The sequence below is a fragment of the Microchirus variegatus genome (assembly GCF_963457635.1).
Source record: "Microchirus variegatus genome assembly, chromosome: 1".
Classification (NCBI taxonomy): Eukaryota; Metazoa; Chordata; class Actinopteri; order Pleuronectiformes; family Soleidae; genus Microchirus; species Microchirus variegatus.
The window spans coordinates 258,621-273,432 of NC_139802.1; the positions used below are offsets into that span (position 1 = coordinate 258,621).

General features: G+C 38.5%; 1 protein-coding gene across 1 annotated transcript in view; it reads right to left on the minus strand.

Annotated features, from left to right (window-relative positions):
• Window positions 1–14,812, minus strand: part of LOC310930934 (mannosyl-oligosaccharide 1,2-alpha-mannosidase IA) — a gene marked incomplete at both ends in the record, with an annotated part of 177,310 nt that overhangs the window by 55,271 nt on the left and 107,227 nt on the right. The window contains one exon of the mRNA XM_083894002.1: window positions 217–297. Within this exon, the coding sequence (XP_083750128.1) occupies window positions 217–297 (81 nt within the window). The remainder of the gene's footprint in view (window positions 1–216; window positions 298–14,812) is intronic.

Here is a 14,812-nt window from a genome sequence, read left to right on the forward strand (position 1 = left end):
ACATGAGTCAATACAATACAGTATTCATACAAATGTAGACCATCTACAGTGTTCAGTGTTTCAGTTTTCTCAATTAACTAGAAAAATACACACACACACACACACACAAATGCATACACAGGAATAAACAGCTACTAAACTGTAGGGCAGGTTATGGATAAAGGAAGCAGCAGATCTCAGAAAAGGAGGAAGATAACAGGTATCTATTAATCTTACCTCGTCTCCTGTCAGGTAATACGCCGACAGCAACCCACCAACGTAACGGATGTTCACCTCAAAGAGCGAAGCCTCGCCGTTCTGTTGAGCCAAGAGAGAGAGAGAGAGAGAGAGAGAGAGAGAGAGATTGTATTGTCAAGTATCCTAATCAGACAAAGTCTCAGGTAAGCAGCAGCATTTATGGATCAATTAAAAACCACATAGTCATTATATTTCTTAACAGCTAGAGATAGCTGGTAGACTAATTGTCCTGGATAAACTCCGACCCAGAGGTGTAGATAAATAATACACCTCCAGCTGTGAGATGCCAACAAAGGACAGGCCTCTGATTGGCTGTGAAAACTGATCACAGCCAATTTGTTGGCTTTTTAATAGATTTCCTTCCTGTTTCAGATGATGTAATATATATATATATATACATCACTCTGGACTGTCTTTGTAGGCTTTGTAAAGTGTAAGATAGATAAACCCAAGTGCTCGATCATAGCAGTGAAACAGCCATTATTTTTTGGAAAACATTTAAGATTTTTGCGAAGCCTCAGAGGAACCAAGCCTTGGGCATTAGTGGCTGTGAACAGCTGGATGATTCCACGGCATATGGCAATCCACCATGTTTCAGATCTGATAGCTAGTTCTGTCACAATCGATACATCTGATTGATTTTAATCTTCATGTACCAGAAGCTTCATTTTGTACTATTTCATATCCACTGTGTTGTAAAAACTCATGTTGGAGACGGGTACTCGATGCCAAACTAAACTATTAACATGACGTACAATGTAATGACTTGACTTTGATTCAATCACTGTCATAAACTGTAACATCGTTTTCATGATAAAACTGGCAAAGTTTCACTTTAATATTGCCTGGTGTTAATATGCCTGTCGAGCCTTACTGACCTGCTAACCCTAACCCATGTGTTGTTGTGGTCAAATGACTAAATCTCTAGGGTTTGTACCATGTACTGTTTGTTGGTCGTAATCAAGGCAGTTTTCATCATCTCATCTACTGATGAATCGATTAAATGTAGTCTCATTCATTAGTAAATGACGATGTACTCACAATTATGAGTATAATACGAGGAAGCCAATAAAGCGGTGCAGTTAATTGCTAATGTCTATATTAGTGCATCAGAATTAGCCTCACTGCCAGATCACCATCCCCAAGTGTGGTATAGTTCAGAGGGATGGCTGCCAGAAAAATGTATTCACATAATTAAAGTACGTCCTAAATCTTTACCTCAATCACTATTTTACATTAGGCGGCTGAGATATAACACAAGAGGATTGCACTTTATTTCTCAGAGTCTTTCAGGAGCAGGTTGTCTGTTGGTTGATGGACACATTAACCACTGTGGGAATAAGACTGATCTGCACTTCTTTTTATAAAGTAGTCTCTCTGACAAGGCTCCCACGCTCCCCCACCCTTCTGTCTCTTTGTAAGCCTGTTGTAATGAAGATACTCTCTCCAAAGAAATCCACCAAGAGATCCAGGCAAGCCTCAAAAAATCATTGTTCCCCAGTGTTTTGTTTTGTTTTTGTCAGTGTATCTAACAACTCAATGGCGATTGGCTCAAATGTCATTCTCCTCAAACCATGCTGCTGTATGCTTTTCAAATGGAACGTGATGCTTATGTAACGTGGGATTACTGGGTAATTCCTAGATAAGTGCCAAACCATTTATCATATAAGTGTCATCTGTGAATGGAAACGTGCTTTGACTCACAATTTCCTTTGTCAAATGTCTAGTATTTCTTTTATAAGGTGGCCTAGATTTGAATTTAAAGTTGACTTACAGCTTCAGTCTGGTGTTGCACCAATTGCATTTTCCATGTGAGCTGCATGCTTAGTTTGTTATATGTAAGAGGTTTTGTTGGCAGAAACTGAAATAACTACAAATGTATAATCACTTTCAAATAAAATGTTCTGGTTTCCATTACCTGAGAATAAGCTTTGTTTACGTACTTTAGGCAAGAACCTTGCTTTAAGGCGGACGCTATCTTGCGCTGCCACATTTCTGAACAGACAAACCAGCCAGAGAATGCACTTTGCATTTTAACATGTAAAAAGACAACTGTGCTGTTACATCTGTGATGAGTTGTTGAGTTACAATTGCTTCCATCTGTAAAGCAATACTAACAAAGACAATAACATAAACATAGTAGTTTATGTATGTTTTTATTATTTGTGGCAGGATTCCCAATAGAAATGGTTTTCACTACAGCTGCAGATACAATATTGTCTTAAGGCAGAAAATAAAAAATAACAGCATCTGGAAGTTTGCACAGGGAAACTAAAAACCATAGAACCTAAAAGGATTGTGCTATTGCTGTTTTTGTTTGCACACATAACATGCACTTCTTTTCCAAAATAAAAAGTAATGCTACATGCATTGCAATATGTCACCATAATTACTGCCTCTTACGCTAGATGGAGGTTGAAGGATCCAGATATTCATTGACGGAGACCCATTGAGAAGAAAATTGCTATCTCAAGTGCGGATGATAAGGAAACTATAATTGGGTGCCAGAGAGAGCAATTAGCTCCACACTGAGGAACAGCATGGCAATGAGGAGCCAACGGCATCTGTTCAGTTGCATCATATAGATCTGTGTTTTTATAGATTTCTATACTCACATTTTGTATAATAACACTTAATGTACATCAATGATCTTTTAAATGCGTTTGTCTCTTGATCTACGTCTTAGAGGAGCAAGCAAAACGCCTCCTTAATATATTACTTCACGTCTCAGCAGCTCTGCAACAGAAACATTTTTAATCAAGTGTGTCCTTTGCAGGAACACATTTTGTGAATATAAACACTGATATCACTGAATAAATATGAAGCTACGGTGAGTGGATGTTAGTGTAGCTCAGCAAAAGACTTGTATCAGCCATATATCTGCTGTATCTTCACATATTAACATGACAGCATGACCCAATGCTGATCAGGTTCACACAGTGTCAACACAGTATCATAACCAGATCACCATCAAAACCTCTTCTTTTTTTTGGGGCCATAAGCCTAACCTACGCATTGAAGGTAACAATTCCCCATCTTTGTCATGCATTATATAACTATGGATTAGGTGGTAAGAGTAAGGTGTTGTGGAAAAAAAAAGTGCTATCTCCATTCCTAAAGTCAGCACAGTGGTGACATTTCATGAGACAAAGCACCGTCGCCTCTGGCAGAGCAACGGAGCTGAGCTGTCTTGCCAACCCTGAAACGAGTAGCCATTCACAGTAATGGGACTGCGATGGCTGTGATTAGGAGTGGGGTGTCTATTTATCACCAGTGATGGTGGCATTCAGCAAAGACAGGAGGAAGGTACAGTGAAGGAGGGCAAGTAATGCTGACAAAGGTTTTGCAAATTAGACTTTTACTTCCAAATACAGGCTTAATAAATCACTTATATGGCTTTGTGTAAAACTTCCATACTGATTCAACAAACTGAAGTTAGATACAGAACAATCCCGCAGGCACCGTTTCAAATTAAAGGACTTTAGTTGTTGAATTAGATATTCCTCAGAAACATCAAACAATTTATTTCATCAGTGTAAACCAGACCAGCTGTTCTAATTTACACCTCCATCATATCAACAAAAAAGCCAAACCCTGAGGCTCTGAAATGCAGCGAACACATACGAACCTGTTCAAATCTGTTGAATTACTAAAAAAAACAATTGTGTCGACATCTGACTGATTCGTTTTAGTTACAGAAGGTGAAGATGAATCTTCATTGTAAAACTAGTAAAAACACTTCTTTTCAACTGTATAATTGGTCAGCAGTATGTTTCTGCATGTGAAGTCATAATCCAAGTTTATTTTTTAACCCAAGAAATAAATAAAAAATTATACAGATCTGGATTTCTTTTACTGTATTTATTTTATTTATTTTTTTACAATTGTCAGTCTTGCGAGATAAGAGAGTGTAATGACACTGTGAGAAGGTAGGTGGAGGTGATTAAGGGGCGCTTTCACACCTATAGGGCTCTTGGTTGTTTAAAAACATTGTGGACGTGCAGCTCGGTTGCAGAATGACACCAATCAGCATTTAAGTAGCAGTGTTGTCGTGAAGTTAGTTGGCTCTCGTGTACGAATTCAGACGAAGGAGATGTTTTCCTCGTACTACGCCAAAATTAACCTTGGTGAATGGGATACAGTTGATGACGCCGCTAAGGTTCTGAGGCGCTGACGCCCTTGGGCGGAAAACCAGGGTTACCCCGTCATGCATTAAACTAGACCGTTTTGTCCCATTTGGTTTGGTTGCTTTCACACCAGAGGAACCGTACTAAAGTAGGGCGGATAAAGCGGTCCGAGATCACCCCTTCAGGCAGGTCTCGGACCGGTTGATTTGGTGTGCACCAAAGGACCGAGATTACATTCACACCTACGCAAACGAACCGAACCACAGCATCTGGTGCACACACCAACGCGTTTGTGCGCCAACGTGCTCAAGGTGTGAAATCACCCTTAGACAAATAATAACAACACTGCAGAGTTATCACAGCTCTGCTCTTGGACCATTCTAAACATTCTTTATCTGACTGATGTGGCTGCATGTAATATCATAACACCTATTTTTCTTTGCTTTCTATTTATCTTTTCTGATAAGGTTATGACATAAAGAAAATCCATTAAAACATTTAAATGCGAGTGAGAGCATGACCTCATGGTGGGGAAACGAATCAATGTGAAGTAAATCAGAAATAATTATGAAAACTATCATTATATCATGTAGTGCAGTCCAAGGTTTATGCATTTAACATTTAACATTTATGCATCAAAAATAACTTATCCTGCATGCAAGACAAATACATTAGTTTAGTTAACAACACCCCTTCCCTTTTTTGTTTTTATCTGCACAGTGATCAAGCAGTGAACCTAATACGTAGACACCATGAGGCTGTCACCATCACTGTCACCATCACTGTCACCATCGCTGTCACCATCACTGTCACCATCACTGTCACCATCACTGTCACCAAGATAAAACTCTGCCTCCAATGTCTCCTTTCCCCTTCATTACTCAGCCTGATCACTGAACAACAACAACACTTTTGAAATGCAGTGTTCAGGCCTTAAAACTAAAAGTAAAAGCAAAAAAAAAAGTTGGAAGCTCAGGAAAAACAAGTTAAGATCCATTTGGCTTTGGGTGAAAAACCATAACAGGAAATGTTTGGAGCTAGAGAGCATGCAATAGAATATAATAACAGCCAGCATGTTGGACATGAGAGCTCTAATAGTTGTTGTAGCTTGTGGTTGCACACCTTTTTAACCATCATGCGCAATAAACACATCTGACAGAAGACTTAGCTTTTGTACCTTTACAAGATCACAGACACAAATATATGGTGCTATATTTTTGTGAAGGAGCTTTGATGGAGCAGTTAACAAAGTCACACAGAGAGAAGTCAAAAAGATTTCCAAGATTTCCCAAATCTATCTCTTTTAGTCCTTGATAGATGTTATTCCAGTGAATATGTTACTTGTTTATTGCTGCCTATCTACACAGTTTATGTGTAGGCTGCACAGCCTGACACACAATAACAGTATGTAGATAAATGCGTCTCTGTCTGCTCGTAGGTAATGCACTGTATTTGGAAGTTCTGTGTCAGTGCCTTGTTTGCTTAAACAAGGTTTGTTTCACTTTAGCTGCTGTGGGAAATCAGTTCAACAACAACAACAACATTTTTAATGTCATTTTAGCATGAATTCAAAGCTTAACTACTAATAAATGTTTATGGTCTGTTTCAGAGTGATAATCCATCAACAAGTAATGTATATATTTTTACAAGACATTTGTCAACCATGGTAAAACCAAGAATGCAAGAGGAAAAATTAGCATTTTAATTGCTCTACATAATGTCTAATTGTATTGTACATAATTGTTTTGTAGAAGAAGCTACAGCAGAAAAGAAAAGTGATTAATAATGAGTGTAGTGACGCGCTGCATAAACATGTATGTGTTCTGCTTCACCAGCACCGTGTATTGCTGCTGATTGTTGGGTGATGGTTTCTCTGTTGATGAAGATTCAACAGTCACGGCAAAGACTGCCATCAGACTGAGAACTGTCTGGAACAACAGCCTGACTGGCAAAGTCTGCTGTGCAGCTCTATGCCAAAAAGCTGACGAGACTGATGCCCAGTGTGATGTCCTGCTCCGATGCTAATGTAATGATTTACTGCTGATAAAAAAGGCATCATTGTCACTGGGCACATGACTCTGAGCATCGCGGTTTTGATTAGCTCCAACATTTCAAAGCCAAATTGACTGATGTGACGGAAGAAAATGAACAAATGAGCCACGCATAAAAAAATGAAGCAGACGATTGATTCTCCAACCAGAGCTGCTGAATCACACTGAACTGGCTGTGATTTAACTTAGTATTATTAATTAACGGGCATTCTGCAGAGTAGTGGCTAACACGAGGAAAAAGACCTGGGTTTGTGACCCATTCCAAACAAGGGCCTTTCTGCATGGAGTTTGCATGTTTTCCCTGTGTGTGTGTGTGGCAATGAATGAATGAATGATTTAAAATGAATGTTAATTAACATGGAGAAATTGTGAAAGGGAAGAATATTATAATCTGTCAGTAGTTTGCTGAGTCTGGTTAAGTCTGCTCTCCACCCAGAACCTTCAGGACAGAACGCTGAGGCTGCTTTTCCTTTTATTATTCTATAGTATGTTTGAACTACACCTATGATTAATGACCACTAAACCTCAGAAGCATGCTGAGCAGCATGTTAATCATAAAGAAGCTGTTAACTTCATGTCAATAACAAAAAAAATATCCACACAGTTCAATAAGTATAAACATTTTGTAAAAAGAGTGATAGGACATTTATCAGTTATAAGATCATTGTATTATCAGGTAAACCTTATATTTGCTGAGATTTTCTTTCATAAGAAATAATGTATTATTACAGTATATTGACACACTAACTGATGGCAGACAAAATAAATTATACAACTTATTAAAGAGAATTCAAAAAGAGCTTGTGTTGGCTGTAGTGGGATGTGTATTTGCAGCAACAATCACAACATCAAAGAGTAATTTATTTCTCTCTGAAGCTCTTAAATTTGCAATTTCCGATTTTTCAAACCATGTGTAATTGTTGTGAGGGAGAACGTGAGGACAGATGGTTTCACAGGAGAGGACACAAGGGAGAAGGAAAGATGGAAGCACATGATCTGATGTGATGTGGTAACCGTTAAAGGGAGAAGCCAAAGAATATGTCATGGTTATCAGTCAAATGTAAATGTTTTTATCAACATGGCCGTAACAGTGGTCATATTACCATAAGTGTAGTAGCAGACATTCAAATAAAGGGGCATTAAGTTAAACCACTGGCTCATGGTTCATATCTTCAGGTTTGATTTATTTTATTTTTTTAAATAGGTATATTGTTAAGTATGGTAATTAATTAGCAGTAAAAGTCTCCCTAAACATAATCATAACTGCAGAAGAGAAAGTGCATATCATAACCATCTTCACTAAATCTATTAAAAGATAAATTAACTGCCTAGTAAATTATTGATCAAATACTGGCAGAGAAGTAAATTATAGCTGAATTACAACCTAACCCATCAGCCTCCATCTTATTCACTTGGATCCTGAATATCAATACAACAAGTCAAGTGATCTGTATCTGTTTATTTCCACAGCTCTTGGTGTTTTCTGTGTATTTTGTGAACTCAAACACACACACGTGCATCAGCAGAGCAGTACAGTGTGTCCAGGTCTCTGGATCAGTGGTTCCTCACCCAGTCCTTTATCACATTAATCCCTTCACATTGGATCATTTGATATACTTGATTCACTGTTATTATTCAGGCTGCTTCAGTCCATCTCCACTCTCCCTCTGTGTGTGTGTGTGTGTTCCATCATATGCCTCCCACTGTATTTATCCATGCTGACTGAGCCTTATCTCTCACTGGAGCATCACTCACTCCCAACGTGCCTACTCGGAAAAAAGAGCCACCTGAGCTGCCTCTGTATATTCACATTGACATATTAAAGGCACATATATATAAATAATTAATGCATCATTTGTAAACATTTAGGTTTCAATACCTGTTACAGTTGATTCAAAAAATATTGTCAATTTGACCTTTTTATTTTATAGTGAAAAACTCAATCTATTATAACTATAAATTGGACAACTGAATGTCACAACTATAAGTGTCAAACACACACATCGACATGACCAAATAACACCAATGCCTATATATCAGGTCGTATGCAAGTATGTACAGTATAAGTCACTGTGTGTGTATACTGCTGACTGCAAAACAAATTGGCCCTCGGTGATAGTGAAGATATTCATATCAACCTTTGTCAAACTTGAGAATGCTGAGGCAGAGTTTAGATTCTGAAAATACCCTGTGACCCACTGCAACATTTAATTATAACTCTTATCAACAAACACACACTTTCCTTTTTCCACGTGAAATCAACCGATCTATGTCCTACACAACAAAGCTGCCAACTTCCACCAATGCACTTATACAGGGCTGAACAAACTGGGTGGCACCTGATACTAGCTCCCCAGCTAACCCTAACCCTAACCCCCTTAAATGACCTCAGCCAATCTGCTGTACCATTAAAGCACACCAGGGGGCTATGGCCAACACTGTGTGTATGATGGATGTCATGTGTCATGATGTGCTGTTATAGTAAACCCACTTTAACAGATTCTGGGCAAGTTTGAGTCAGTGTATTAAACGGGAAACAACACTGTGAACATCACCTGGTGTACTGTATATTAATCCCTGTTCAGATCTGGTATAACCAGGACAAATAATCCATCCTGACATTAATCCAATCACTTGCAGTCAAGCTTCAAGTGCTGGTCTGAACACCCCCATTGCATCCTGAATGTGACCTCAGATTCAATCACAAACATGTGCAGGTGGATTGGGGACACATGGAGACACATTGCAGAGCATGCATGAGCACAAATCTGTCCACATACACAGCTGACAGGACTTGGTCGCTTTTAAAGCAGTCCATGTGTGTTTACATTACTCAGGACGGATGTTAATGCCAGGTCTGAATCTGAGCCCAAGAGGACAAAGATCATGGATGGTACAAAACATGCTGCTAAATATCTGTAATGATGGAAACATCCACACAAAATGTCCTTTGCCCTCGATGTCCTGAGAGAGAATGTCAGCTCAGCTTGACCTCAGCTTCAGGGTACAGTGTTCTCACTGAAGCATCTCTCTGGCTCAGTAAATGACACTGCTTTCCCTCAGCCTGGGAGTGAGGTGGGTTTCGTTTAGTGCGGACAGGAGGTTGATGGGGGTCAAAAACAGTTCATCAGAGGTAAACAACAACCTTGCTGGAGGTTTCCTTGTTACCAGCTGCTGTCACGTTCAAACTCAAACAAGAGAGTGAAAACAGGATAGAAAATGGACAAAGAATGAGAAATCTGCCTCAAGAACATGCAAACGTGATCAATTAAAGCTCACATAGAGTGGTCCTGTTGCACATATGTTAGTTATGGAGGTCTACTTACATACATTAACTTGTTTTTATGGTAAAAAAACCTCCTAGTTGCTGTAAATGAGCCGATAGAAATCTCTCCTTACTGACGCTCTCCTCAGCCACGGTGTTTCAGACATAAATCTCACACCCAGAAGACAGAGTGTGTTGTGATTGGCCAGCCAGTGTAGAGCCTTCCCAACTGTCTTGTGATTGGCCAATACCCGGAAGTGACATATTCAGCACACCAGCTCTCAGAAGCGCAGCTCCCCCCTCTGGAACAGTGGATGCACTGCTACTCATTATCAAAACATTGTTTTAACAGTGTTTAAAAATAGCTTCTTCACGACTCCCCGCCTCAGTCCCTTTGACGACCTTTGACCCAGAGTCTGACCCAGAGTCAGAAGACACTGTCGCTCGTGAAACACCTCCACAACGGACGTTATTCTTCTTCTGTGGTTCAATGTACGCAACAGGATGTGCCCGGACTAGTGCCCGGAGCAGGAGGATCTGCTGTTCAAGAGAAATGCTGTTTACGTAACCGGACCAGGTTTTTTCAGAGATCTCACTGAGCCTGAGATTACAATAAAACACAGTGTTCTCAGCAGTGACTGAACTGTTTGTTTAGAACCTTCAGAGCTTCATAAACAAGGTAATGACGCAGATACACACTAAAGACACTAAAGCTTCAAGAAATAATAATAATATTTAAGCATTACATGGAACAACCGTTCTAATATTTAATATAGTTGAGTGCACACACTGTATTGTTTAGTTGTAGATTTGATAATGTTGCTCTCTCCAACCAAACTTCCTCTTGTGTGTGGAAAAAGGTTTGTCCTCTGAGAGTCTGCAGGTAAATTGTGTAAAGCACAAATCTTTCTGGTCTCTGTATCCACTTTTTAAGGTTGAACAAATTTTACAGCAATAACAATGCACAACATACCTGTGACTATTCAACCAAAAAAAATCTATTATATCTGGATTATTTCAGCACTAATATGAAAACACAAGCTATTTTCTATGACAGTTTGATTTAAGACATATTGTGTAATGCGTACTGTAAGTTGACACATGAGAATTCAGGGAGATTTAAGTTTTTCTTCTTTTTTTTTTACAGTACAACAATCTCAAATTCCCTCATTCTGCTTCATTGCTGCTGACACAATACCAGCTGTGCTTCTTTACATTTATGCCAGAGTACAACACTAAACAGAGGCAAAGTTAACAAACAAACAAAACAAAGAGGGCTTAGAGTCTGCTGACAGCTGTGCAAGGACACACTTAGGCACAGTAGTGCTTTAAGATAATGAGAACTTAATACAAGGTGTAAATGAGAATTAATGGCTTTGTTCAATTCTTTTCCTAATCCGTTTATTTATAATTTGCAACCATGTACAGTGGACACAATATATGTACCTTTTTAATACACTGACCTGAAAACAAAGGTTAATATTGCATGTACCTTAACAGAAAACACATTTCATATCACTGTCAACTTTTTGACCTGTGTGTTTTTAATATTGGTGCAGTCCATCCACACACACTCTGTTGTGGTTCTTTCAAGATGTCTGTCCTGTGACAGTATTACTTCCACATTTGCACTTCCCACATTTGTTTAGAAGTGGAAAAACAAGCATCAGGCAGCATGACACAAAACCACAGCTCTTTTCTCTGGTTACTCATGAGACTTCACACTCACTTAGGGCTCATGTGAAATGTGGAAGTGTAGGTCAGAATGTGCTAATTATGGAGTCACTCTGTTGTCCTGCTTTGGCTCAGGAGACTTTCACTGTGGTTTATTCAGAGTTGCTGTCAGTGCACGATGTTGGTGAAGCAGCTACATGAAAGTCATCATATCAGCACTACAACCATTGTAAAGGAAGAGTAGATACACTGTAAAAAACTCAAAATTTCAAGGCAACTTGATGCAATCATTTTTTTGAGTTTACAGCCCAACAAAAGATCACAAGTTTTTAAAAAAGTTCCATCAACTAATATTATTTTGTTAGACAAACTTGTAAGTTAGAGTAAACAGTGGCTAACTAATCTTGTTCAGATAATGCAAAACATTTATTAAAAAAGTTTGTCTAATAAAATAATATTAGTTAAAAACTTGAGATCCTTTGTTGGGCTGTAAACTCAAAAGTTGTTTGCCACAAGTTGCCTTGAAATTTTAAGTTTTCTTTTTTACAGTGTATGGTCTTCAGAGGAATATGTGCCGTCTTCAGCTTCTGAGCTCAATGATTCAGCGTAAACCAGAATAGACAAGTTCACTTTGGGTTAAAGCAACACTATGCAACTTTTTATTACCCAAAAAAAACAGCTTGAAAATAATTTTGATAGATCACTGACTTATCAGGGGAAAATGCTGCCTCTTTCATTTCCACTCTGCACGTACACCTCTGTCTTTGCACTGTGTGAGTTTGGTGAGTGAGTACAAGTGTGTAACTTAATGACTTTAACTGCCTGAATCAAGCTCAGCAACTTCAAGGGTAATGCTGAACTGAGGTCAGTTAAAAAGTAGTAAAAAAAAAGGCTTTCACCAAGGAAAAAGTTAACTAATACTGCTATAAAAATGAACTTCAGCAATTTTCAAAGCTGCAAATGCTTTTAATCAATTACATTATTTTATCGATTGAAAGTATTACCTTTTGTATATTGAACAAAACAGACTTCTTACATTGTTTATTTGCTCAAGATGAAAACTAACCCCTGGAATAATCAACAAAAGAATCTTAGTGTATTTTCATCAGGCCTATATATATAATATAAATATAAATATAACCTATATAACCTATTTGTCATTTCTCATTGTTTGAATCACTTATGAATGAGATGGATAAGAAGACGAGATGATTTCAATAACGCAGCTTTGTGCAAAACAAACACACTTGGGCTACGTTTACACTAGCTGCATATTTTTAAAAACTGATATTTTCTTCCCTCCGTTTTCCAAAAGTTTCCATTTATATTAACCCGCATAAATAAGCTGTCATAACTACGCCAAGCCTGTGGGCGGCAGTGTAGGAAGAAGGAGAAAGCCATACAAGCCAATCAGAATCCTCATCAACAACAACAACAACAACGACTGACCTCTGACCCTCGATGTACAGACATAACTATACAAGTGACAGAGTGACAGCAGCGATGATCGCGACATCCTAAAATTCTCACTCCACTCCTACAGGACAATAACCTCATTCTCAAAGTTCTCCCACCAGACAACAGTCCGTCCAGGTCAGACACAGTCTTTTCTCTGTTTTTCTCCGTTTACATGGAAACTTCAGAGGCGAAATCGCCGTTTGTGTGAAAACCAAAGGTACAAAGGCAGGAGAAAGTCTCTGTTTTTAAAAATACCCATGCTAGGGTAAACGTAGCCTTGGTATAGTCGGAAAGCAAACAATTAATGCTTGTTGCTCCCCCAGGTTTTGATGGTGGTGCCATTTACCCTGTTGTTAGTTGATCTTGGAAACATTATTTGTGTTGATTTGAATGAAACAGTTCATCTCTGTTTATCAAACAGTGACCATCAAGCACATCAAAACGGTGAGGCTTGACTTGACTCTATAAATCTATTTGTGATCTATCTACTCTAGCAGGGAACATCCTGTTCATCAATTATCGACTAACAACTCTTTCCTCTTCTTTTGGGTTTTATCAAGTCTCACTACAAGTGGATCTGACTTAGAGAATGAAAGAGGGCAGGAGGCAAAAGCCCTGACAAAGACAAAATCTTTGAGTTAAATGATCTGTGGTATAATTTTACCTGAGATATCATGAACACACAAGATGAACAATTCTGAACTAGGCAGCAGCAGATAGGAAGTAAAAATAACCCTGAACACAAGAGCAGGAGGAAGAAGATAGAGATGAATAATAAAGGTGATACGAGAGAATACAATCCAGACTAAATGTCTTCATTATCACTTTTCATTATTCTTCATTATTAGTGAGAGGAGCCGAGCTTTGATGCTACAGACAATTATCTAACCACAAAGGTTACATTTTGTGTTATTAGAGATCCCTGTAATAACACAAACACAGACACACTTCAGAGGATGTTTGAGTCATTGTCAGAATAAGAAAAGGTCATCATGTTAAAAAACTAAACTAAGTCTGTCAACTATGGCAACATTTGGCAAATACTTTAAAGGTGCATTATGTAATAAATGATAAAATCCTCCTAATATGTCACAGAGACTCAGGAATAATGTTCATATAACAAACTGAACTCACCAACAACAACAGTACAGACAAAATATTTGTATTAAAAAAAATATTTTGCAGACTGTAAATCATGTTTATGTTTTGAAATCATGTTTTGGCATGTGGCGCCACCTACCGCCGTCTACCAATCATTGCAGTCAGTAGAGTCTCAGCTGCCGAGCAATCACGGGTTGCCAGTTACGTCAGAAAACTAAACCTAAAAGACCTCGGTATTTAGAATTTGAATGTAGTAACTGTTTTTGGCCACATTCTTACATATGGCACCTTTAAGTGAAACAATACTGAGATTCTTTGTTTTGATATTTGCCTCTGCTACCAGAACAGACCGGTAGTGTTGTCCCTGATCAATAATCAAATAGAAATACTTCAATTAACAACACTTGCAATGAATTATAATACAAAAATGTACGTATTATACTATATTTACACTGATCTGCACTGATTACTGTGTTTTTGCATCAACGTTATTATGGTATTTACAGGACCTGTGAGCAGCAACTATTTTTACTCCCGCCTTTATGTGCACAACAGCTGTAAAAAAACGCCTCCTGCACTCAGACACATACATGGTTCCACCGTGTCTCTCATCATGGCGAAGCGTGAGCAAAGTGCAATCATGAGTGGAGCTTTTTCATTTCTGAAAACAGCAACAACACTGTGTGAACTCTGATGAAAAACTGTGATGTTTTGTGGATGTTCTGTGTGGGTTAAGCATGTTCTCCCCGTGTGTGTGCGTGAGTTTTCCCCAGGTTCTCCTGCTTCCTCCCACAGTCCAAAAACATTCAATATGGGGATTAGGTAAACTGGACACTAAATTGACCATACGTGTTTAAGTGAATGGTTGAATGGGTGTTTGTCTCTATACCTGTATCTGT